This window comes from Hemicordylus capensis, chromosome 1 (assembly GCF_027244095.1).
Source record: "Hemicordylus capensis ecotype Gifberg chromosome 1, rHemCap1.1.pri, whole genome shotgun sequence".
Classification (NCBI taxonomy): Eukaryota; Metazoa; Chordata; class Lepidosauria; order Squamata; family Cordylidae; genus Hemicordylus; species Hemicordylus capensis.
The window spans coordinates 152,491,132-152,517,712 of NC_069657.1; the positions used below are offsets into that span (position 1 = coordinate 152,491,132).

Below are 26,581 nucleotides of genomic sequence, written 5' to 3' on the forward strand. Positions count from 1 at the left end.
GGAGGAGGGTCAAGCAAGAGAGGCAGTCCGCTGCTCCATGGAGCAGAGGGCATTGCTGGGGGTGAGCAATGACTTTGTTTTCCCCAACATGGAGCCAAAGATAGTCTGGTTCCTAAGTTTTTGAGTTAATTCCTAGAGCCAAAGAAAATTTGTTGAGGCTTGCTGCCCATATGTTTCCAAGTTGCAAGAATATATGAAAACTGACACTCTCAGTATGGCAAATTTTGCACTAGAGAGCAGAGTTCATTTTACTGTGACAACATGAATAAAGGAAAGCAAAATATAAACTATCTAACTTTATCAGTTATATTGTTTGTTATGATGACAAGTGGTTATCTTTCTTTTTCTTTTTTCTTTTCAGTCTGGCATAAGTAACTGTCTCTTGGGCTTCATGTGGAATAAGTGGAGAGTCCTGTAACTGGGTGGACACTGTTTGATCTGGATTAGAACTGCATAGCAATAGTTGCGTATGATCTTTAATAAAGGTGGGGAGGAAAGGCAGACTGAGAAAAAGCAAAATAAGATGGCAGCGGGGGGAGTAGAAGCAAGGACATGACTCCCTGGGCAGAATCTCTGTCTGGAAAATAGGCAGTGGAAAAATGCAATGTGGTTTCAAAGCTAATAATATTTAACTGCATGCAATTGTAGCCGGTGTGGCTAAGAAAGTAAAATGGACAAAATCAAAGATGGACAGGCAGGCAGCCCTAAAGGGCAGGGTGGGGCTCTTTTCTGACCTTTTTGTGTTCTGTCCTTTTGTTTTATTGGGGTGGAGGGGGGAACTTGTGGCATTTTTTCCTCTCGTATTTTTCTTCTTCTTTACTGGAAAATCAGACTTCTGGCTATCTGGCATGGTGTTCTTCCCAAAGTCTATTCTAAAATACTTGGTTAAGAGGTCCCAGGGTCAAACTGTATCACAGAATCTCTGTCCTGAACCTTAATGGAAGTGAATAGCTGTTAATGTGTTTTATCCCAAGAGATGTGTTTTATCCCAAGAGGTGTTTTATCCCAAGAGATGAGATAATGTGTTTTATCCCAAGAGATTTTATCCCAAGAAATGTGTTTTATCCCAAGAGATTATCCAAGGGATAAATGTGTTTTATCCCAAGAGAGAGTTAATGTGTTTTATCCCAAGAGATTTATCCCAGTTTCCACTCAGCATGGGATCTGTGTGGGAGGCCATCTCCTCTCAACTTGGATATGTGTGTGACAGAGAAGTCCTGTCCTCTGGCTGTGAAATTCATCTCCCCAATCCCAGACCTAAAGAAGTGGGTTGTGCTTAGATATGGTCACTTCACACATTGTAAAATTTGCATGTATGTGTGTGCAAGTGCCCACACACATGCACTCACAGAGTTTCAGTTGTGTATGCACATGCTCAGAAGTCTTGGTTAGCCACAGCTTCTGTGTGTGTCCGTCACACAGACAGTGTGGGGAAAGCCACATGTGTTAATGTCACACATCATATTCTGTACAGGCTTCACCTTAACATGACATTCCAGATATGTCATGACATTCCAGATATGTCATGGAGGTGCCTTCTGTGTAGCAATGTTTTCATGTGAAACAAAACTATAGCTGTGAGGGAAAGACAGTCTGCTCATGCCCAAATGGTACTCGTTTATGATTGTTTCACATGTCTTAGGATTAAATCCTGATGTTTAAAAACAGTTTCTAAGTCTAAATGCCAATAAACTATGTTTTTAAAAAGGGAGCCATGCTACTCACCTGGATTAGAATCCAGGAGGGGAAGTGTAATAACTGACAGGTGTAATTTCCTCCCCACCAGCCATCGTCCTCATTTATGGGGCTGTGAACATTGGAAGCTGCCTTATACTGAGTCAGACCATTGGACTATCTAGCTTCATATTGCCTGCTATGACTGGCAGCAGCTCTCCAAGGTTTCAGGCAGGAGTCTTTCCAAGCCCTACCTGGAGATGCCATCAGGGACTGAAGCTGGGGCTTTCTGCATGCAAAGCAGATGTTCTAGCACTGAGTTATGGCCCCATCCCCCTGATATGGCAATACCTGAGAATCACTATGAAACATAGGAATATTGTTGGCTTTAATATGTCCTCCATACTTGGCTAGAACAGACACTGCAAAAGGAAATGCTGCCACAACAAAGCCATAGCTCATCAGGTTGTGGTGTGGATTATAGATCAGTGCCAGTCCATGAGGAGTTGAGGGCTGATCCATGCTGGTCCATGAGGAATTCACACACACACACACACACACACACACACACACGAAACACAATTTCAAGCCAATGGAGACCGCCACCTCCAGGAGCTCTCTGGAGCTCATTTCTAGGCAGGCAGCCTTCTCTGCTGGGATAACACTCATTTTGCATCCTCAAAATGAGCGTTATCCCAGCCGCGAGGGCTCCCTGCCTAGAAATGAGCTCCAGAGAACTCCTGGCGATGGCCCCCACAAGCTCAAAATTGTTTGGGGGGTGCCTGGGGGTGGGGTTGAGGGTGAGGGGGGCAATCCCTTTACTAACTGCTGGTCCGGGATACTGCACACAAAGAATGTACCAGTCCACGACTCCCAAAACGTTTAGAAACACTGTTATAGATTATATATTGAATTAATGGGGAAGCGCATCACCCCAGTCCAGGGGAAGGATGGGAAAGAATGAGTGCATTGTTCCATCCCCCAGTATGTACCTTCAGTGCTGGAAAGAGAGCAAAATGGGCAAGTAGGGCATGCTGCTGAAACTGAAGTTGCTCGTGCTGAAGAGCGATTGTCAAGCCACTGTTTCCGTGTGCTTTGAAGGCCTTGAAAGCACTTCCTGGGGAAGACTGCAGCCAAAGGAGGCCACTGGGTGCCCATTTGGATCATCCCTGTGCCAGCAGCAGTCTGGGACTATAAGAGGAACTTGCTAAGCAACCACCCGTCAGAACATACTGTTCATTCTCCCATTTAGCAATCTCTTTTCTACTCACACAGTTATGCTGAAAAGACCGGACAACGGTGGAAGATAATGTCAGGGAACGGGAGGGGGTTAATATTGCAGCACTCCTCTGGAATGCTCTCCAGACTCTCTGACCAGCCTTCGACTCCAGTTCTCCAGCTTTTGCATAGGATGTTGACGCATTGGGAACTAAGGAGCATAGGAAATGGCCTTATCCAAAGCCAGACCTTTGGTCTAGCTCAGTATTGTCTACAATGACAGAGCAGCCTCCAGGTTTTCAGATAGGGATCTTTCCAGCCCCACCTTGAACTGTCTGCATGCAAAGCATGTGCCATACCTGTTGTTAACAACAGGTGGTTTTGTTTCCCCTTATAGTCCCAGACTATTGTTAATGGAAGTATTCTGGAATGCTGGTGGAACATCCCAAGACAACTTTTGGGCTTGTGTGGGGAATTAGCACGACTGGAGTGAATAGTTCATTACAGTGTCAATTTGCGCAAAGCTTTGGTCTGGAAATAAAGGCTTGAGATAGGAATATGGTGCAACTGGATTTATTTAAGGGTTATTGGGTACAGGAAATGAAAAATTGTAAGGCAATTGATAAAAGGCAAGCTTAAAGGTCCGAATTGCGATTAAATCAGCTTAAGGCTTGCCAGAGAGAGAGAGTGCAGAGTTCAGATTTAGGAGGGAGGGGGGAGAGAGGGAGAGATTATTAATAGTACCTTCTTCCAATTCTGTTGGGGTATCTGTTATCCTTGCCGGAAGGCAAATGCTGGGGTCCTTGTTCCCAGGGGGCCAAGCAGAAGGACAGGGAAAGGGAAAGGCAAGCATTCCACTGCCAGATAGGGAACCAGGAAAGTGGCTGCTGCCAGGGAAGATCTAGGGGCACTCCAGAGATCGGTCCAGACCAGGAGCTGGAAGCAAAGCTGCAGCAATGGCATGGTAGATGGAATTGCCAGAGCCAAAGCACGTGAAGATGCTGAGTCTGAAGAAGGAGCACACCATTGAGTGGGGCTTAGGGTTAAAGTAGGCAAAAACATGCCTTGGGGCCAAACACGGGTCACGCCTCCTGACTGTAGAGAATGACATCCATGGTCAACAAAAGAATACTGTACATGGTGTGTGATTCAGTCACAGGTGTGTGAAATCTTGAAGGACAATTGAGTGAAATGGTTTGAAAAACCTGCATGGGATAGAGTAAATGGGCATGCTCAAAGCTTATCTCGTGGGTCAGGAAGACTTTCCAGTTGTGGAAACTGGAATGCTTTTCACACTAATGAACCTCTTCCCTGGTCCCTTCAGTCCAGTAATGCTGCGATAGTGGGGGCAGGGGAGTGATATAGCCTTATCTGAGCTCCTTTTGAGGTGATTAGTAAGACTAATTCTTTGTACCAACAAGAGGAGTTTGACTATTTTGAAAAATAGTGCTTCTCCTTAACTCGTGTCATACTCAGCCAGCACCCTTCTCTGTATTGCAAAACAGAGAGGGACATGGGGGTACTTTTCAGTCACATGTAAAATTGCCCCATGCTGCTTGTGCTAAGCGACTAACTGCAAGTTTGCCAAATATGGGCATGTGGAGGGCTCGCAGTCCCATGAGTCCAGTTAGCCAAGATGGAGACTGCAAGCCTGCAGTGCCAAATCATGTGGAGGGGTGCTGCTTGTAGCCCCCTGAAGAGATAGTTCTCCTAATCCTGTGGTCTCACTAGTCCTGTACTAGTGAGAATATAGCCTCTGATAAAAGCTGCTGAAGACAGCCATGATAACTGATGGTCTGGTCCTTTGGATTGTGGCAGCAAGATGAGTCGTGGATTTTTCAATTGTCCTGGGGCTGGCTGGGAAAGCATTCTCTACTAAAGTTATCTAGGAGACTGAGCTACAAATCAAGAAGTCCTCCGTTAGTATCTCACCTCTGCCATGAACTCCTAGATAGTCTTGGGCAAGTCTCAGTCCCCATCTACAACATGGAAAGATGGAATAATAACACTTAAGCGGGGGTGGGTGGGGGTGCCGTGTTTTAATTCTTATAATAAATGTAAAGCCCTTGAAAAAACACTTGAAAGCACTATGCAAATGTTTGTTGTTGCTGACTTAACCAGGCAATCTATCCAGGACATGGATGTTCAGCGCCCACTTCAGGCACAAAAAGGAGTAATAGTATGTGCAAAAAAGACTGTCTCCTGTCACATGAACCTGCCTGATTATTTTCTTCAGAGGCCTTTCTCTGGGTGCCCCTACCTTTTGGAGGATAGTTGGATGGCTATGGGGGAGATGGCCTCTTCAGCCCTGGTGCCCAATTTACAGAGTTCCCTCCCCAGGGTTGTTGTGAGGAGAAACTTAAGTATGTGTAGTACACCGCTCTAGGCTCCTTGGAGGAAGAGCGGGATATAAATGTAATAAAATAAAATAATTTTTTTTAAAAATCTATATATATAATTCTCCTGGGTGTGCCCAGGAGAAATGCGTCCCGGCAGCCCAGCTGATTGGCTGGGCTGCAGGGGGCGCCTGATTGGCTGGCAGCACACCCAGGCGAATTCGCTTGCTGGGCGGCTGCGGAGGCAAGGCGGCGGGCCCAGGGCCGCGACGGCGGAGCCCAGCGAGGCGGTGGGCCCAGCAAGGTGGCGGCGGCCCCGGCTGTGAGGCGGGGTGAGGCGGCGGGCCCAGAGCGATGACGGCGGGCCAGGCCGTGGTGGCGGGGCCCAGCGAGGCGGCGGGGCCGGGCCCGGCCGCGGAGGCGAGGCGGCGGGACTGATGGCGGCACTCTGGGGCCGGCCGCGGCATTGGCCATGGCACTCTGGGGCCGGCCAGGCCCTCTGGCGGCGGCGGCCGCACTCTGCCCCGCTGGAGACGGGGGGCGGGAGGAGAGAGAGAGGTAGCCTGGCCTGGCTGGGCCCGGCCGCGGAAGCGAGGCGGCGGGACTGGCCGGGCCGCGGAGGCGAGGCGGCGGGACTGGCCGGGCCCGGCCGCGGAGGCGGCGGCGGCGGCCGCACGGGTCAGCTAGTAAAAAATATTCCTTTAGCACCTTCTTTGCTCCCTTTTGGGTGCCAGATACAGTCTGCCCTTTTCATCCAGGCCTCTTAATAGCTCCTTATGATGTTCCTGTTTAATTGCCTGATTCGCTGGGGGTTTTTTTGACAGTGTTTGTTTATCAGCTTCTAGTTTATAGTGAGTTTTAATCTGCCATTTTTTTCTGTGTGGTCGTTTGAGGGGGTTGTGTAGTATAGAATGTGTGTGTGTGGTCATTAGTGTTTTTACATGTCGCTATATTTTTAATTGTTAGCCACCTTGAGGCTGTTGTGGAAGGTCGTGTAGGAGTCCTCTGAATTGGTCAGATAGAAAAACCTAAGGCCTTGGCTTTCCAGCAGGTAATGGTCTGATCAGCAGAAGAGAGTCGGCCTGCTCTTTGCCAAGCTCCAGCAACCTACTGCTGGAATTCTGGGCTGGGGCACATCAACACACCTGGTCTGGTTGCTGTAGCCAGCTGTGGCCCCCATCCCATCCCATCCCATCCCATCCCCGAGAGAACTGCTACAACTACGGATATACCTCTTTTCAACAAAAGTTTGCAACGCAGTTTATACAGAAAAGAAGGGTTCCTTTATTTGTTTGTTTTTTCCATTACACACCTATATAATGAGATGGTTTCCCTGCTCCCAAAGGGATCACAGACTAAAAAGGTAGACACCAGCAATGGCCACTGGCAGGATGCTGTGCTGGGGTTAAATAGGGCCAGTGATGCTGTGATACTTGGGCTGAATTTTAATGCCGTTTGTGAAAAACGGGGCAGGACTGGCTAGCTCTGTGCTCTGAACTCATGCCACCCATTGCTATTGCATTTGGTCAGCATACATTTGTCACAGTCTTGATAGTCCGTATGGGCCAGAAGGGCAACTGGATTGGAACACAGAGGTTTCAAAAGTAGGTGGGTGAGGAGTTTGGGTTTTATGTGTTTTTTTTCTGGGGGAGGGAGGGGTTTCTTGCAGCAGAGCTGGCAGTCAGTTTGGCATCCAAACTGGTGTCCACTCCTGCACCAGCCGTAGGACTGGATGAGATTAGACCTCAGCAACCAATTTGAACTGCTGCCTCAGCACAGAAGCTCATAGAAGTGACCTGTAAAATGGCATTTTTACATTGCAGCAACATCCAACCAGCTATAAGCCAAAATTCTATGGTCTTCTGCTGCAGAAGGTCCTAGATACCCAAGATTGCTGAGTGGTCCCTTTTATGTCTAAGATGCTCAAAATTGAATGTGTTGTAGATGAAACTCTGAACATTCACCTGTGTTGATTGGGGGCGGGTGGGGTGGGGGGGTCAGTCAGAACTAGCCATTTCAATGAGGTGGAAACTTAGTCTGAAAAATACACTGATTGTGGGAATGTTCACCTTAAAAAAAAAAAAAATCATGTTTGATGTCATTGGTTTCCCCTGCTCCTTCATCCTCCTTCCGGAATTGGCTCCTTCATCCTCCTTCCGGAATTGGTATCATAGGTAGTCTCACCCAATCACGATCATGCAGCAGTCAGGATGTTGTAAGACTACATACCTGATCACACCAGGCTGTGTGATGAGATCACTGGGGCAAATGTGGGGAGTTTAAACAAATAATCAAAATTTTCACATGGACTGCTGAAAAAATCATCAGAGTGAGACATTTCGTCACAGAACCAAAATGTTTACAAATGAGTAGTTCTAAGTAGAACTACTGCTTTTTTTTTTTTTGAGCCTGCTTTTTGCTTCACTTTAACATGCTGACCAGTGTTCCCTCCTATAATTTTTTTTAATCAGTGAGCAGAATGAGCTTTGTTTGTGGCCGTAGTATCAAGGCAGTGTGAGCACATGTGCATTATTATATGCCTTAAAAAGTTGCTTCTGGAACAAACGTTCAGCCCTTATCTAGTCTGGACTACCTTCAGTGTGCTGCCAAAAGCCATCAAAGGGATTATGTGAAGGATAAAAAGAGAGAGAGCTTGATGTGGAACAAGAGTGCCTCTGGACATACACAGAGTGTCTTCTCATGCTTCTGCCTCAGTAGCTCTATCCTGCTCTACACAGATCCACAGTGGTTAGGAGACAGGGCTCCCATGTTCATCCTTTTTTCTCTTTTTCGCTTTTTTTTTAAAGGCTGGGGCAGAAGGGGCAAAAAGGGCCCACCCCAGCAAAATCAGTCTCGGCCTTTATTTCAGAACTGCCTCATCCAAGTGACCCCCAGGGGACGGGAGGCCCTGGTGACGGACTTTGGCCTGGCCAAGGAAGTGGCGGAACTGTGCACCAAGGACTCCGAGAGGAAGCTCTCCCTGGTGGGGTCAGCCTTCTGGATGGCCCCCAAGATGCTGCGGGGGGAGCCGTACGACAGGAAGGTACCTTCTGGCTGGCCTTTCTCCCTTCCCTATATCTTGCAAGCAGGGCCAGACTGGGGGCACTGAGAGGGCGGTGGAATGTATGTGGGGCGGGTGCTGGGTTTTGAGCAGAATGTTGCTTTGTTCCAACCGCCCCATGGCCCTACCGCTGTTGGTGCTGCTGCTGGCTGCTGTCTCTCTGGGTTGCTCCTGCACAGCCGCCCCGTCTGGAAGCTGCTTCCCTGAGGCACGTGTGGCGCACTGGGCACTGGTGGCCATGCGGCAGGTGGCGGCGGTGCTGTGTCCTGAGTGCTGTGGACTCTTGCCAGGGTCGCAGTGCCAATGCCCGGCATGGCTCTCCCAAGGTACAGGCCCGCCGTCTGTGTCTCCAAACCCTCCCAGCCAGGCCACAAGGTGCAAGCGCTCCTGCCAGATGGTCGGGGAGACAGGCCTAGCACGTCCCTGGTGCCCAACTGCAACCAGAGTGGTGGCAGAAGGTTCCAAGTTCCTTCCTTGGTATCTCCAAGATAGGGCTGAGAGAGACTCTTCCTGTAACCTTTGAGAAACAGTTGCCAATCTGTGCGGACAGTACTGAGGAGATGGACCAATGGTCTGACTCAGTATAAGGCAGCTTCTTATGGCCTGAACATGGAGTTCCGGCCCTATTACCAAGAAGGCCTGGCTCCAGGTAAACCCTGCATACCAACCTCAATAGCAAAGGAGGGATTTTGAAACACCTTTTGGGTCTTGGTTAAATAATTCAAAGCAATTATTTAGGAAAGGCTTAACCGTTACAGAAGTGTGATTTTAATCGTGGCCGGCACGTATCCTTGTGCTCTGTGTTATTTACTCCATACACTTCCCACCTCCTGATCTCTCACGATCACAAAAGCAGATGGGAATGCCCAGTCATAAGCATGTACTGGAATGTAGGCAAAAATCCACTCTTACTACTCCTGAGTAGGACAGGGCCAAAAAACAAAAAAAGATGTCAAGTAGTTAATCAGCATAGAGTGACCTGCATAAGCCCCCCCGCCGCCATTTGAAAATCAACCCCTTAGACTTAAGCCCCATTGAAATTAATTCTGCACAATAGGTACATAAGATTGCATCTGAGAGGAAAGAATGCCCTAAAAGCCTGGACTGTAGGTTTCTTGCTTAATTAGTAATTACCACTCTAGGTGTCATGTTCTGGATGACATCCAGATCCATCAAAATCAATGCTGTGGATCTCAATGGCCTGTGAATGGGCCATTCATTTTTTTAAGGGGCAGAGATGCAAGAGAAGACACTGTGAAAGGAAGACCTTATTAAACCACAGAATCCCTCCTCACTGGCCTTTAAAGAAGCCATCATGGGATGAGGCCTGATGTGTATTGCACTTGCAGCAGACAGCAGAGGCCCCAAAGGCAGGGGAGCAGTATCAGGCAGTCTGTATGGTTTCTCTCTTGGAGAAAAAAAAATCCTGGCGTGAACGTGGCTAAACCGCGAAACAAGGATGCCTCAGCATTTTCTTTCTTCTTGTGCATTTGCAGCACAAGGCAGGCTAATTCCTCCACTGAGGGCGCTCTGGGAAGAGCAGAAGGTTCCAAATCCCCTCCCTGGCATCTCCAAGACAGGGCTGAGAGATTCCTGCCAGCAACCTTGGAGAAGCCACTGCCAGTCTGACAATACTGAGCTAGATGGACCTATGGTCTGACTCAGTATATGGTAGCTTCCTACGTTCCTATTTGACACACATGATGCACAAATAGTTAAACGCTATTCTTAGCAGAAGGGGATGAGCCAGTTGTTTTGTGACTGAGAGTTGCCGACATGCAGCTGAAGGATGTTGCTTTCATTTGATCTTGAGGCTCACCAGCAGCACAGGAGGAGGAAGACTCGGCTTTTCTCAGCCTCATTTCCAGCACAGCCAAGGGCGAGGTGATAAGCCTCTCAGCTCACAGCCAGCCCTCCCCCCACTTGCTGCCAGATGCACCCCCCTTCCTTCTTCCTCCCCCACCCCCATCCAGTCATTGTTTCCTTCCTTGCTCTCTCTCTCCCTGCTTGCCCTGTCTCTCTCCCCTCCCCTCCCTTCCTTTCTCCTTGGTTGTGTTTCCTTAGTGGCAGTGGCGACAGTTCCCTTCCCCAAAGCCCGTGCAGCATGTGGGGAAGAGCAGAGGTGGAGGGAGTAGGAAGAGAGACAACTGGGAACTAGGCCATCCAGGCAAGGACCCCTGGTGTCTGAGGCAATAGGGAAAGGCGGCGGGGGTGGGGGAGCAGCAGCCACATGCACTTTCCGGGAGGGCCAGGGGGTAGTCGCCAGCGGCAGCAAGTGAACTTAAAGGCTCTTAAAGATCGCTGCATCTGGGGGCGTGGAAGGTGTGTGTGTGTGCGTGTGCAGCCATGCACCTTCAAGGGAACAGTGATGCTGACTTCTACCTAGAAAATCCCCTCCACGTGCTATGAATTTGGTTTGTATCCTACAGAGTTACAAAAGGACGTTGTCTATACTTTGAGTGACCTCCATCTTGAAACAGCATAATAAATTAGCCCCCAAAACACAAACAAGAACCCTCTGGGGTCCTCTAGGACAGGGATTCTCAATGTTGGGTCCCCAGATGTTATTGGATTTCAACTCCCATAATCCCCAGCCATAGGCCACTGGGGCTGGGGGATTATGGGAGTTGAAATCCAATAACATCTGGGGACCCAACGTTGAGAATCCCTGCTCTAGGACCCCTTCCCATGTACTCTGAATTTGGTTTGTATCAAACTGTAACTGTTATTAGAGGGGGACACAGACACACACAGAGCTGTGCAAATTTCACAAGTTTTCTTCCCTCTGGGAAGTAGGCTAAAATTGGTGAGTTGTTCTGGGATAGCCCTGACCTTAATTAATGACCTACCCTGATCCCCTTCTGGGTGTTTCCTGAGTTCTGATAGGTGAGCTTATGCCAGGTCTAGTTATGTTCGTGTGTGTTGGAACCTGACGCTAAACAGCTCTTGTAGCAAGAGCAGGTTGTGTGTGTGTTTGCAAGCTATGTCCTTTTAAAAGAAGAACTTTTATATTTTGGTTTCAGTTACATCATGATAACTGAGATAATGAACTTGTTTATAAACAATACAGAGTCTGCTTTGTTACATTTGTGTTTGTGTGTGGTTTTTTAAATCTGTTTCTTGGCTTGATGTCTTAGCTGGTTGCTTTCTCCTTTTATGTGTTTTATTTACTTATTGGCTTTTCTGCATCTTTGAGCCCTTGAGGGCAATTACCTGCTCTCCTTACATCCACCCCCCTTGCCCAATTGGCCTTGTAAAGCCCAGATTCTGCTTTGATGCCTCATGAAAGCCTGAGGGTGATGGGTCAAGAATGAACTTGCCCCACTATATCTGAGCTGCTGGTAGGAAAAAGAGAAAGGGAAAGGGAAAAGATAAACAAAGAACAGTGTGCTGCTCGAAAGCCAGACATTTAGCTTTTTTGGAGATAATTTTCTTTCTCCTCATAGTACAAATGGGACATGATGTTCTGTGTGCTTAGCCAAATTGTCTCCTCTGGTTCAGACATGTGTGGGTTCTGATTAAAATTAATGCATTAAATATTTTGACAGTTGTGCAACCAAGCATTCAAAGACTACAACATTTGTATGGAGTGTGTGTGTGTGCATGTGTGTGTAACTCAAGCTGTGCTCTCCCCAAAAGAGAAGCACCCCCTTCTCTTGGCCATTCTACATGGAGAGGTTTCAAATCTTGCATAGCTGGTATGCCACTGACATGTAGTTCAGCTGGAGTTCATAACCTTCATAGTTGTCTATGGGAACTGTTCACCTTGTAAGCATCTGGGCAAATTGGCTGTGTTTGCACATTATTTGACCCAACTGATTGGTCCTTCCCCCACCCTTACCTTTCTCTTGTCTGTCTAGATACCGAGGAACCTCCCGAAGAAAACCATCTCGATGGTGGCGGTGTGTTGGTGAGTGGAAGGATCAAGCCCGTGAAAAATGGCAAGGAGATGGCTGTCATCCGTGAGAAGGAGATTGAACGGCAAAAACAGATGGGCAAGCTTCCCAAGCTCCCGCACCACACTGAGCTACGGCCACCAACTCTCAGGGTGAGTTGGTAAAAGGATGTCAACAATAATCCTAGTCACGTGTTGAGTTCAGCACTCATACGTTGTATGCATATACAGATCTGTGTGTTCTGTTCAACATACGATGGGGCTGTTCTGACCTGAATAGTGCTGCTCATGTGGAGCGATGGGATCGAGCCCAATCCTGGCACTTCCCTGCCAGGTAACCTGATGAGGTTTTTTTTAACCCAGGCTATTACGGAGGTAGAAGGTACGCTTCTATGCTGCTCCCCGGTCGTGTGCACGCTTGGGCTGCCAGCAGCCTGAGCATGTACAAAGCTGGGCAGCAAGAGTGCCTGTCAGTGGAGGAATCCCCCAATGCACTATGCTCCTGGTGCAGTGCATTGTGGGATGCTGGAGGACTTCCTACTACTATGAATATTTATATACTGACCTTCTACCAAAGTTCTCAAAGTGCTTTACAAAGAAAAATAAATAATACATAAATAAGATGGTCCCCTGTCCCCAAAGGGCTCACAGTCTAAAAAAAGAAACATAAGGCAGATACCAACAGCATCTACTGGAGGGATGCTGTGCTGGAGTTGGTTAGGGCCAGTTGTTCTCCCTCTGCTAAATATAAAAGAATCACTACTTTAAAAGGTGTCTCTTTGCTCAGTTAGCAGAGGTCCTTCCTCCACCGACTCCCAGCTCGGCCACTCACTGCGGTGCAACTCATGTGCCACACTGACCAGCAGAGCTTAACAAAGCTGATTGTGGGGGGGGGGGCAGGCAAGTAAGAGCCTGCCTCCCCACCAGCCCTCCCCAGCTCCGAGAAGGTAAGTCGTGTGAATCACCTTCATAGAGTAGTTGGTACACTTCCTGCTTGTACCCTGTATTTAAGGGCCTTGTAGCAAGTTCACTTTTAAAATGAATGCAATGCAAGTACAATCATTCACACACAAACATGAAATGATGTTGAGTGGCACTCACACTGCCACTCTGAACTGGACTGGCAGTGTGAGTGCCACTCAGAATCATTTTGCCTCTGCCGCCAACGTGCTCGAACTCCCCAGTAGGCAGCCCTGAGCCCCTGCTCTGCTCCATATGTCTTCCCTTCCTGCTGCAGGAAGCAGGGAGGGCAGAGCAGAGCAGAGCAGGGGCTTGCTGTTGCCTTCACTGCTGTTGCTGCTATTGGGGAGTTAGAACACATCAGCAGCCGAAGCCAAGAAGATGGAGGAGGTGGCGGCGGAGGGGCGGCACGGGAGGCAGCTGCCAACAACTGGGGCCTTTCCTCCTCCTCTCACGGTGGGAGCAGCAGCTGCTGTCTCCCCCTCCGGCCTTGTGCACAAAGGCCTCAGAAGGAGGTGTTCCTCAAGACCCCATCCCACAGACATGACATACTACTTCTGAAAGGTTGCTGGCCCCTGCCTGAACTGTCAGGAGATCTTGAGTATGCAGGTCTGCTTTGCACATTTAAAACCTGGTAGTGGACCCCAGAGATGCTAATCAGAAGTATCACAGACCACATGAGAGTGAAGCTGCCCCCTTCCTGCTTCATACAGGGCCAAAGGGTTACATCAGGACCAAGAGAACAGATAACACTTTGTATGGGAGGGAAACCCCAGAGGACTTCTCTTCATGAGAATTATTGGGTTTGGGCAAGGCCAAGATGATATTTTGCCTTTTCTAGTTCAGCTCTTGATCGTCTTCCTCACTTGTCAGATGGCCCATCTAGTCCAGCATCCTGTTTCACAAAGTGGCCCACCAGATGCCTCTTGGGAGCCCGCAGGCAAGAGCTGAGGGCATGCCCCCTCTCCGACTGTTAAACCCCTGCAACTGATATTTAGAGGCATCTGGCCTCTGAGCCTGGGGGTGGAGTAGTCTGGTGGCTACTAGCCACCAGACCAGTAGCCATTGGTAGACCTGTTCTCCATTAATTTAGCTAAAGCCATCCAGGCTGTTGGCTGTCACCACATCTTATGGCAGATTGATTATACGTTGTGTGTGTGTGTCAGGGGGAAATACTTCCTTTTGTTGGTCCTAAATTTCTTGGCAATCAGTTTCATAGGATGACCCCTAATTCTAGTGTTATACTAGAGGGAGAAGCATTTCTCTCTATCCACTTTCTACAAACCATGAATGATTTTGTAGACCTCTATCTTTTTTCTAAACTAAACATTTTGCTCCAACCCCTGTTAACTTGGCAAAGAGGCACCTTTTAACGTGGTGAGTCTCTTTATTTAGCAGGGAGAGAGTAACTGGCCCTATCCACCCCCAGCACAGTACTTCCAGTGACTGTTGCTGGTGTCTGTCTTATGTTTCTTTTTAGATTGTGAGCCCTTTGGGGACAGGGATCCGTCTTATTTATTTATTATTTCTCTGTACAAACCTCCCTGAGCCATTTTTGGAAGGGCGGTATAGAAATCAAATAAATAAATCAATATAAATAATAAACTAAGAAGTCCCAGGTGTTGAAGCCTTGCCTTGTAAGGAAGGTGCTCTAAGCCCCTGATCATCTTGGTTGCCCTCTTCTGCACCTTTTCCATTTTTACAATGTCCTCCTTAAGATATGGTGACCGGAGCTGTAGGCAGTGCTCCAGATGTGGCTGCACAATAGTTTTCTATAAGGGCATTATAATATTAGCAGTCTTATTTTCAAACCCTTTCCTAATGATTCCAAGCATGGAAGTGACCTTTTTCACAGCTGTCACACATTTGGTCGACACTTTCTACAAGCTGTCCACCACGACCCCAAGATCCCTCTCGTGGTCACTCACTGACAGTTCAGACCTCATCAGTGTATATGTGAAGTTGGGGGTGGGTGGTTACCCCAATATGCATCATTTTACACTTGTTAACATTGAACCATTTTGTTGCCCACCCCCCTAGTTTGGAGAGATCCTTTTGGAGCTCCTCACAATCTGTTTTGGATTTCACTACCCTAAATAGTTTGGTGTCATCTGCAGATTTGGCCAACTTAATGCTTACCCCAACTTCTAGATCATTTATGAAGAGCACTGGTCCCAGTACAGATTCCTGGGGGATCCCACTTCTTTCTTTCTTCCATTTAGAGAACTGTCCATTTGGAGAAGGGCCTCCCCCTGTGGCCCTTCCTCTAAGACACTCCCAGAGCTGCTAGGCTGCTGCATGCGGTTTCTCTCTCTCTCGGCTCTGAATTGCCACTCGCATTGGTCTAGTTCGCTTCACTGTTCTCTGACTGGCCTGGTGCCAAGCAGAGGCTGAGTGGCTGAAAGATTTTCAGGGCGCTTTCTTGGAAAGAAACTGGTGAGCCAGAGTATTGAGATTGATTTTCAAAGCCATGGTGGGCTGTGTGTTAGGGACTTGGCACACTAACTACTTGTGTGTGGTCTTTGTGCTCTTAAAAATCAAGAGGGAAGAGGAGGAGGGCTGGTGGCCAAATGAGAGAAGGAAGACTCATGTCCTTGAACCAAGTGTACTGTGGAGTCTGGTGTTGCCCAAAAACTAAATAAAAGCTATCCAACCTGCCCCCAAAAGGAACAACAACAAAAACCCCAGCCCAAAACAATGGCTGGCATACCACGCAGGGCTACGCAGTAACATTGTATGTACCAAATTGCACAAATGTTGCACAAGAAGAAACCTATTGAGAATACTGGGCTTACTCTGTGTACTTACACAATGTTTGTGCAACTTGCATACATGTAATGTGACTGGTCTGATGTACCCTTGCATCAGGATTCCATGAGAAAGATCCATGCCATTGACTCTGCCCACATGTTGTGGCCTTTGCTCTTTATAAGGCCATATGGAATCAACTCACAGCAAAACAATTCCTAAGCTGCTCTGTAGTGTTTAAAGGGCAACACACTTGCATGCACCGCTGTGGTTCTCGCGCTGTCTTTTGACAATGGGCCAATTCAGTCAATACTCGTACTTGTGGGTGCACACATCTCTTCCCTCTGCCCCACCACCTGCTGTGCTAGGACCTAACTTTGTGGGGAGGTGGTTCATCCAAACCACTCCTCTACGCATGGTAGATGGTGCACCAGATGGAGAGGGAGAGATGCGCTACCATGTTTTTTGCCCCACAGGTTTAAAGGGCCTGGCTGGAGAATCATCTGAACCAGCTCTGTGTACTTCTCACAGCTTAACTACATATGTAGTATATTCTCGGTGTGATAGCTAGATATATGCAGCTATCACACTGAGATATTTGGATATGTGCAGCCATGGTTTTGTTTTCTTTCAGGTCAGTCACTGCTTAGTAGTAGTGCTTCTTTCTAAGCATGGTAGTAGTGGACTTCTTGTCCTTTTAAAAGAATCAGTAATCTAAGTGCCCCTAATGAGAGCCAGCGTGGTGTAGTGGTTAGAGTGCTGGACTAGGACCAGGGAGACCCGAGTTCAAATCCCCATTCAGCCATGAAACTAGCTGGGTGACTCTGGGCCAGTCACTTCTCTCTCAGCCTAACCTACTTTACAGGGTTGTTGTGAAAGAGAAACTCAAGTATGTAGTACACTGCTCTGGGCTCCATGGAGGAAGAGCGGGATATAAATATAATGATGATGATGATGATGATAGCTCTTGGATTCAGGTAGGTTAGCTTAGTTTACAGAGAGTGAGAGGGCAATTTCAGTGGGAATGCAAATATGAATAGAATAGAACTACCCAATGGAAGCTACATCAAGAACCTGGAAGAGAAAGAACATTACAAATACTTGGGCATTCTCCAGGCTGATAACATTGCGCACACACTGAAGTTAAAAGAAAAATTGGAAGTGAATACATCAGGAGAGTTAGAAAAATCCTCAAGTCCAAACTCAATGGTGGGAACACCATACAAGCCATAAACACCTGGGCTATACCTGTTATCAGATACAGTGCAGGAATAATAGACTGGACCCAGGCAGAGCTAGAGACGCTAGATCGTAAGACCAGGAAAATCATGACCCGCAGTGATGTAGATAGGCTATACCTCCCTCGCAGCTCAGGTGGAAGAGGAATGCTGCAAGTCCATCAAACAGTAGAGGAGGAGAAAAGAGGCCTTGAAGAATATATAAGGGACAGTGAAGAAGATGCACTTCAAATGGTCAAGAACGAGAAACTATTCAACACCAATGAAAGAAAGCAGGCCTACAAGAAAGAACAAGTCAAGAACCGAGCAGAAAAATGGAGAAATAAGCCCCTGCATAGTCAATATTTGCACAATATAAGTGGAAAATCAGACATCACCAAGACCTGGCAATGGCTTAAGAATGGCAACTTGAAGGAAGAAACTGAGGGTTTAATACTGGCTGCACAAGAACAGGCACTAAGAACAAATGCAATAAGAGCAAAAGTCGAAAAATCCACAACAAACAGCAAGTGCCGCCTTTGTAAAGAAGCAGATGAAACCGTGGACCACCTGATCAGCTGTTGTAAAAAGATCGCACAGACTGACTACAAACAAAGGTATGACAAGGTAGCAGGGATGATACACTGGAACATCTGCAAAAAATACAAGCTACCTGTAGCCAGAAATTGGTGGGACCATAAAATTGAAAAAGTTGAAGAAAATGAAGATGTAAAAATATTATGGGACTTCCGACTACAAACAGACAAACATCTGCCACACAATACACCAGATATCACTGTAGTCGAGAAGAAAGAAAAACAAGTTAAAATAATCGACATAGCAATACCAGGGGATAGCAGAATAGAAGAAAAAGAAATAGAAAAAATCACCAAATACAAAGATCTACAAATGGAATTTGAAAGGCTGTGGCAGAAAAAGACACAAATAATCCCAGTGGTAATTGGCGCCCTGGGTGCAGTTCCAAAAGACCTTGAAGAGCACCTCAACACCATAGGGGACACAGAAATCACCATCAGCCAATTACAAAAAGCAGCTTTACTGGGAACAGCCTATATTCTGCGACGATATCTATAACAATTGACAATAAAATTCAGCCACCCCAGGTCCTTGGGAAGGACTCGATGTCTGGATAAAACAAACAGTCAATAACACCTGTCTGACTGTGTAAACAAGAAATAATAATGATAGCTCTTGGATTCAGGTAGGTTAGCTTAGTTTATAGAGAGTAAGAGGGCAATTTCAGTGGGAATGCAAATATGTAAAGAACTGCTTTCCAAGATTACTTAGGGTGGGGAGCAATGCTAATGTACAAGTGCTTGCAAAGAGCCCAGATCTGTCTGAAGTAGGCAAAGTCATCCTCTTACATTTTTCTTGTACAGTTTTTTTTCCATATCCATTTATAAAAAGCAGCGTGAGTCAGTGTTTTAAGGCATTTAATCGTCTAGTCAACTGCACATACATATATGGGCCCTGTACAACATCTTTGGACCCTAAGGAAACCGCCAGTGTGCCACAACACTTGGGTACTTCATCCCTCTTTTAAGATTTAATAACCTTAAGACTTCAGATAGTGTGACGTGTGTGTGTGTGCGTGTACACACATACACATATATGTGCATACACTGTGAGCAGCGTGTTCTCCTGTTATGTGGGGTCCCTTGCAGTGTTCCCTCTAACAGGGATTCCCAGATGTTGTTGACTACAACTCCCATAATCCCCAGCCAAAGGCCACTGCAGCTGGAGCTGCTGGGAGTTGTAGTGAACAACATCTGGGAATCCCTGTTAGAGGTAACAGTGGTCTCTTGATTTTACTTGACAAAAGTGAAGGTATGTCAAAGGTGAAAGTAATCGTCAGTTGAAACTGAAAAGTTGAGGTTGTCCTGAACTTACTTCTGTTTTCTTGGCCTTTTGCAGACCCCATGCCAGCAAGAATTGGATCAAGTTTTGGAACGTATCTCAACAATGCGCCTACCAGATGAGCGTGGTCCGCTGGAGCATCTCTATTCCCTGAATATCCCAAACTGCGATAAGCAAGGCCTTTACAATCTTAAACAGGCAAGTGAGGAGAGGGTTTAGGGGCTCCTTCAGACAAATGTAATCTTAAACATTAGAGTACTGGTCCAGTATGTGGGATAGTTCATCCAGTACAGATTTATATCGCTTAACAGAAATGACTTCACTGAGAATCATTGCCTTTGAGAGGACATTGGGTAATACAAAGGCTCTCTTCCATCTGGGATGGCTCATTCACACATGCAAGATTGCTGCTTGGATGCTGCAATCCAAGTGATGAACTTACATGTGTGAAGCTGTCCTTTGGCTGCTGAATGGGAGAGAAGCAAAGGAACTCAGTGCTACCTTTTTTTAGAGAGGCCCACCTTGAGACTCATGGCCGCCAAAGATGGTTTATAACAGGCCTGCTCAACTTAGCCCCCCCCAGCGGTTTTGGAACCACAACTCCCATAATCCTCTGCCACAGTGGCCAATAGCCATGGATTATGGGAGTTGTAGGCCAAAATCTGCAGGAGGGCCAAAGTTGAGCATGCCTGGTGTAGAAGAATGCTGCTAGCTGTACCTGTTCATCATCCCTGAGATCAATACTGTGACCAGTAAAGAATACTAGAGAGCTATGGGACTGGAAATAGCATCCTCAGTGCTATCTCTGCGACCAATTGCTTTATTATATTCTGGATGCATCCCTACTAGCACTCAAGCAGATTTGGATGAGATGTAACTCAAATTGCTCTCCCCTGAGTAACCCTGGGAACTCTTATTTTGTGAAGGTATTATAAACACCTGTCTCTTCCATTGAATTCCAATTACCCCTTCTTTATGATATGGGGATATATGACCTTAAACATGCCCCAAACGTAAGTATTGTAACAGGCCTTACATCTTATTGTTGCAAGGAGTACTATAGACACATATATATTGCACATAATGGTGTTTCATTCTCATAATGCCTAAATACTTGTTTTGCCAGAAACTATTTAATGTAAACATATTTCTAATTATTCTGATGAGTAGGAGCAGCATTCAGCCAGCTATCCCTTTCCAGTGATCGAGCAGCGTGATATTGCACCCCCAGACCCCAATAAAGACAAGACACGTACAGTTGGATAAACTAGGGCCACTTTATTAATTTAGGTAACAGTCATGCTGCAGTGAGGCATGACAATTCAGAGTAAGGTTGTCCCAAATAAGGGCCAGTCTCACAAGGAGGACTGCCCAACCCCAGGTGACAGACTGGGTGTTAATTCCACCCAGAAAGAATCTGGACCTCATAACAACCACGGGGTAAAACCCCACTGAGGGGAGGTCAGGCTGCCCCACCCACCCAGCCACAAAACTCTGAGTGATGGGTGCTGGCCTGCCTCTGAGAAGGGGTGGATCCCAGCCCAAGGGCCTCAAAACCTGCAAGGGCTGTTCCTCGGCTTGCCTAATCACCTGAAAGGGTCCTCCAGTCAAACACGATTACAACATTTAAACTAAACCACGCTCATCAGCAAGTGACCGATCAATATTTAACAACCTTAAATCAGATTCAGTGAGACGTAGGCAAAAAAAGGCCACACCACAGCCAATCAGGTGTAACCCCCCAAATTCCTACTTGGTCCCAAACTGGCGACCAGACTTCCCTCACTGAAACTCCGCATCTTGAAACGCCGGTCCTACTTCCTTATAAGCTGGCCCGTGTCACATGGCGGGTCTTAAACATGGCGACCCCCATGCTTGCTTCAAGGGGCCGAAGGCACAACCCCGCAATCGCATAAAGCGACGGGGAGCGGCTGAAACAGATTAGGTTATGGTTTCCTTACCACATACCATTCTTCCACATTTTTCCTGTAATTTTGTTCTAATTGTCTATGACTACTTTGCATCATTCAGGATAAATGCTCTTCTTTTGTGTAGTACACTTTTTACATTATCATTTTAGTTTCCTTTCTTCACACTGCAGACATTAAGCCTTTTGGATCTTCCCACATAAATGGGTCTTTCCTACTCTTCAGTTGGAACAAGCTTGCTCGTGCATTCTGCACTGACGCAGAAGTGCTAGGCTTCACACTCAATGTTTGCATTTATCAAGGAACAGGGATGGTTACGAACTTTAAGCTTCTGCTTTTAAAAGCAGACATGAAATCTTTTTGTGCCTTTCAGCTGGGTAGACGCTAACAAAGCTGATAGCCAATTTATGCCTTATATTTAACTTATTTATTTCCAAGATGTATTACCAGCTTTTCAGTTGAGTAGTTTTCAGAGCAGCTCACAACGGGATAAGAGTCAAATTACAATAATGTAACAAATAAAAAACCTACCACCTTGTCTTCTCCTGGTGAGGGAGACAGGATCTTTATTGTGTTTATATTAAAAAAACACCCCACAAAAGAACCATTTGGAGTCAAGCACAGTGGAATTTCAAGCCAGGATTGTGTGCCTCTCCAGAAACCAGATGGGGTGTTTATATTCTTGTGGGAAATCAAGAACCAGAATATCCTCTAACCTGACCCTGTAGATTAGGTTTAGCAGCAGCACTGCAAAGAACAGCATTCACTGCCACAATTAAACCCAATTCCTTGCCTGGAAAGCAGAGCATCACTCATGGCTTGCATTGTACCTGCCAGATTGCCCTCCAATCCATCATCTATGGAAGTTCCCCCAAAGGCCCAGACAATGCTGGGCTTACTTATTAATTTCTACCCTGCCCTTTTCCCATGGAGCTCAGGGTGGCATGCCTAAATTGTTCATTTTATCCTTGCAATAATCCTGTGAATTGGCTTAGGCTGAGAGAGGAGGTGACTGGTCTGAGGTCATCAGATGAGTTTGGTGGTGGAGTAGAAATGTGAGCCCAGGTCTCCCTGCTCTGTGTCCAGCACGCTGTCCATTATGCCATGCTGACTCTCAGACATAGGTAAGGGGTTCAGAGGGATCCTTGCCAGTGTCATGTAACTGGCCTTGTACCTTGCACAGCCTTGATGTGGTACAACAGGGGCAGAAAGACAGCCCCAGTGCAACCAGCATAAGACCCCCTGTTGTGCTTTCCCACCAGGGTTGGTGCCCTGTTGCACATCCTCTTTGAGCAATTGTGCTCCTGCAGTGGGAGAGAGCCCTTAGCAGTGGAATGACAGGCATATTTTGCCTGTAGGTGGAAGGATCTATTCAGAAGCAGGCATGAAACAAGATTTCAGCAGACACCTTGGTTGGAGTCTACAGTGGAGGGTTGAGGGGGATTACAGAATGCCAGATGTGTAGCCTTGCAACAGTGAATAGGTGTGCAGTGCAGTCTTGGGCCTGTTTACTTTAAGCAAGTCCCACTGTGTTCAGTGGTGCTAAAAGGGCCCCTAGCCTTTTTTTGCATGCAGAGCAGGAAGCCCCACTTACCCCACAGCATGGGATTTGACAAATCAAGGGCATACGGATAAAGGGGTTGGTTTGGCCCTGCATCCATTACCTAAGCTGTTAGCAGTAGCATAAGGGCAGCACTGCCTCTTAACGAGCCAGAATCCCAGTCATGGAACCAGGAGGTCATTCCTCGGGCACCTTTTAGTTGTCCCTAGGTAGGAGTACTTGCCATTCTTTAAAGATTTAGTTGGGAAAGACTCCAAGATGCATGCTTGCGCCTTTTTACTTTCTAAGACCAGCTGGCATAATTTGATGTTCTTAGTAACTCCCCTGCTGGACATGTAGGGTGTGGTTGCTTTGATGCAACTTTCCCCTCTTGGGGATGAAAGAAGCAACCCTGATTCCCCTAAGGTTCTAATTGCCTTGGAGTGTCCACACCCCACAGCTGTGGCTAATCCCCCTTAAATGGATTAGTTCCCTAAAGGGATTTAGCTGTGCTGAATGAAGCCGCCTGTGTATGCACTACCTTGTCTTGCACCAGTATATGCATTCTTCCATTGACTTAAAATTGCAGGCTCATATACAGAGACCTTCGTGGTCCTCACTCTTCATGCTTCTCCTGCTGTGAGGGCAAGAAGTCATGCCAATGGGTGGGTTGCTTGTATTAGTCCTATGGGTGGCATACGAGGACGCGCACCACCACAGATTGTACAGTCCTGTGTACATGGTGCTTTACAACGGATGAGAGGACAGGTCCCAACCCGGGTGTGTGTGTGTGTGTGCTTACAACTTAGAAACAGACACGGGGGAAAGGGGAAGGGAGTGGAGGCAAGGTAAATAGGGGGAGAATACGTGGTTATTTCATATTAATGAAATAAGAAGTTGTTCTAGCAACATTGTGTGCTTTAGACAGTGGCTGTTGAGAAAAATTACTCAAGGTAGCCCCATTGCAATTAAAAGGACAAGTTAGGCAATGCTCAACGTGTCCTAATTTCAGTGGGCCTACTTTGAGTAATTTTTCTCAACATGTCAGCCAGTGAGTTTCCCAGAATAATCCCAGTTAAAACAAAAACAACAAAATCCCCAAACCATTCATGTTGCACTTTACAAGTGTTGGTCTGTACTCCCACCCCACTCCCCAGAAGAATTATCCCTGGGAATTATTATCAAGAAAACCTCCTTGTTTGTGGAACATCCCTGACTGGGAAGTTTCATTTGCTGTCAAAGGTTACAGGCTAGTCTAAAAAGTATTGAACATAACATGGTCTGGTGCCGCCTTAACAATCCTACTGTTCCTATGGCTGAATATGAAACCCTATTGATGTAGCAAGCTCTAGCAATTATCTGTGTGTGTGTTAGCCAGTTGTGATGATTTTCTTTTCCTTCTTTAGTGCAAAATGTCAGTGAACGGCCAGAGAGGAGAATGCTGGTGTGTTAATCCCAACACTGGGAAAGTGATCCAAGGGGCACCTACCATGCGTGGAGATCCACAGTGCCATCTCTTCTATACTGTCCATGAGCAAGAGGACAGGGGCATGCAGGCCCTGAGCGTGCAATAGAGGATGCATTCCCACTCACTGGCAGGCAGCTCAGCTGAGTTCCAGTGCTGGATTTTACATGGGTTTCAGTGCATTTTGTTTTCCTTTCCTCCTTTGTTGTATTCCAGAAGATCCCAGCTTTTTGTGGGCTTCATGTGCCTCTCAGTTGCTTGCCTTTAAACCCTTGGGGGAGAATCACAAAGGGGCTGGGTAGCGGGCCTTGTTTCTTAGGCTTTTTTTTTTTTTTGCCCAAGAGCAAAAAGCCTCTGCCTAGCACCTTTCCTAGGTCACTCACAGACTTACCCAAAGCAAGCAGTAAATATTGCTCATGTTCGAGGGAGCTAATCTACCCTCTTGGCTGTAGAATCCTCCATTCAACTCTCTCCCCAAAGCAGGGTGATTGTGCCCCCACCAGGCTAGATCAGAGCATCTTCGTCCCAGTGCCCTCTACACCAACACATATGCACCAAAGACTGTAAATACTGCACGTTGCCTGCTACATAGAACCCTGACAACCTGTCCTGTTTAGGTGGCAGCATACGTGAGCGGTTCAAAGAATAATGATCTAGCACCCTTTCAGCTGGAATGTGGCTTTCCTTCTTGGGAGGCAGGGGATACAAGGGGGCTACACCCTGCCACCATCTTCTCCCACAAGGCATTTCCCTTAGCACAAGGTCCATAGAAATGTGACTCTCCCATCACCACCACTCCCCCCGCAAGTTGGTAAAGTCCACAAAGCCCTGAATGTCTACAAAACCTTCATTAAGCGTGTGATGCTATATAAGCTGTTGAGCAACAATGGTCTTTCTCCTGTGTTGGACCTAATTGCAGTAGGCTTCGATTTAATAATTCTGATAAGAACTTGCATACCACTATCCGTATCCATACCCTTTGTTATGGGTCACCCTTTTCCATCAGGCATGAGAGTCGAAGCAAAAAGAGGGAGAGGGATCAGCTATTGGGAGAACCCCAGAACTCTCAATTTTTCCCTACAAAGCAAAAACCCATATAAAACCCACACATCGGCTGCTGCCAATGTCCTTGTTGCATGGGCCCCAGTTGAGCAATGCTTGTTTTGTAAACTACACTATATATAGTGCTTTGTAAAGCCCCCAAGAAATGCAAATGGACAAGATATATATATTATACATACACTTATGTATAGATTAATAATAAATATCTGGGAGCTAGGGAAGATATGTTGAATATGCAGCTCTCATGAATGGATTATATTTCTTGACATTGTTTCACACTTCTGATTTGTTTCTGTCTGGATCATGCAGATCCTGAAAATGACTTAGCACCTGCATGGGGCAATGAGGTTTTCTTGTATTATATATACTGATTTATATTTACAGGGCAATTGCTAGGTTCGAATACTTAGTGGAATAGTTGGAGGTTGGGTTTTTAAATATATTGGAAGGGGAGGGGAAAGCCAACAAGTGCAAGTTCCTCCTTTTCTGTAGCCGTCTTGAGTGACAGTATTGAGCAGGGAAAAGAGGGTGGGTGGCTTGTCTGAGATAGTAGAGTCCTCCTTGGGACAGCTACTCTGCTACCTCATTTTTGCATGTAGAGCTTTTTCTCCAAAATCCCCCCTCCCCCACCAGTGAAAATTGTCATAGTTACTTTGGAGAACCACCTTCAAACACTATGTGGTAATTTAGCAGTTGGAGGTGATTTCACATATGCTTCTCTTTTTCCCCTTTCTGGAAATGAGGTTCTAAATTGATTATGAGAACTCTACCATCAGAGATGCAAATAATATACCATATACCTATGTGAACTGGAGAAAATGCATGCAGGGATAACTCTCGAGCTGGGTTTTCCAAGGCTGGGATCAGCTGAAAGAAAAGAGCTAAACCGTTTGGCAAAACATGTGAAGAGCCATTGAGCAGTCTGAGAAGCAGCACTGGCTGCTGCTGAAGGCAGAGATGATGAACCGTGAGGAAGTACAGATAAGGGCAGTGGTGAAAGTGAGTATGCGCTGGGGCACTTCCCAAGTGGGCACTGTCCACAGAATCGGCCTACGAGATGCAACAAGATGGAAGTAATGAACTTCTCACCACCCCTGTAGTGATGGGACACACGATGCTACCCTTGTCATACATAACAAAAAATTGAAATTAGCAGACCCCAACAAAGCTCAAAGAACCAGCCTTACAATTATTAGAACCCCCTCTCCCCAGCAAAAATATTCTGCTCACTTTTACTTTCCAATATATTTAGCACTTGATGAAAACACTAGAACTAGTGCCTTGACGAATATCAACTGCTCCTCCAACATGAACTTATAGCTTTTAGATTCTTAAGTACAAATCTAAAACTGTCCTGGATATCAAAGTCAAAATGCCAGCAGGATTTTTCAGTGTTGCTGCATTTTCCCCCCTGCTGGAAAACACCCAAATTTCACTTTGGAATATTAGTAATTCATATGGATAAGGACACTGTTGCCTGCTTTTCATGCAAACATTGCACGTATCAAATCTTACCCACAATTTGTACTCTTGAGAAATTACAATGCTCTTTTTTATTGCTAAACTGAGAACGTTGGAATAAATTAAATGGGATGCCAA

General features: G+C 46.6%; 1 protein-coding gene across 3 annotated transcripts in view; it reads left to right on the forward strand.

Annotated features, from left to right (window-relative positions):
* The window catches only part of IGFBP2 (insulin like growth factor binding protein 2), a 116,210-nt gene extending 89,629 nt beyond the window's left edge, over window positions 1-26,581 (forward strand). The window contains exons 1-5 of one of the 3 annotated variants that reach the window (XM_053261433.1): window positions 5,572-5,906; window positions 8,098-8,271; window positions 12,150-12,337; window positions 19,045-19,185; window positions 23,862-26,581. In XM_053261433.1, coding sequence (XP_053117408.1) covers window positions 5,666-5,906; window positions 8,098-8,271; window positions 12,150-12,337; window positions 19,045-19,185; window positions 23,862-24,029 — 912 coding nt within the window. In that variant the 5' untranslated portion in view covers window positions 5,572-5,665 and the 3' untranslated portion in view covers window positions 24,030-26,581. Of the gene's footprint in view, window positions 1-5,571; window positions 5,907-8,097; window positions 8,272-12,149; window positions 12,338-19,044; window positions 19,186-23,861 lie in introns of those variants that run through there. The other 2 variants (XM_053261425.1, XM_053261443.1) reach the window with 2 other exon arrangements.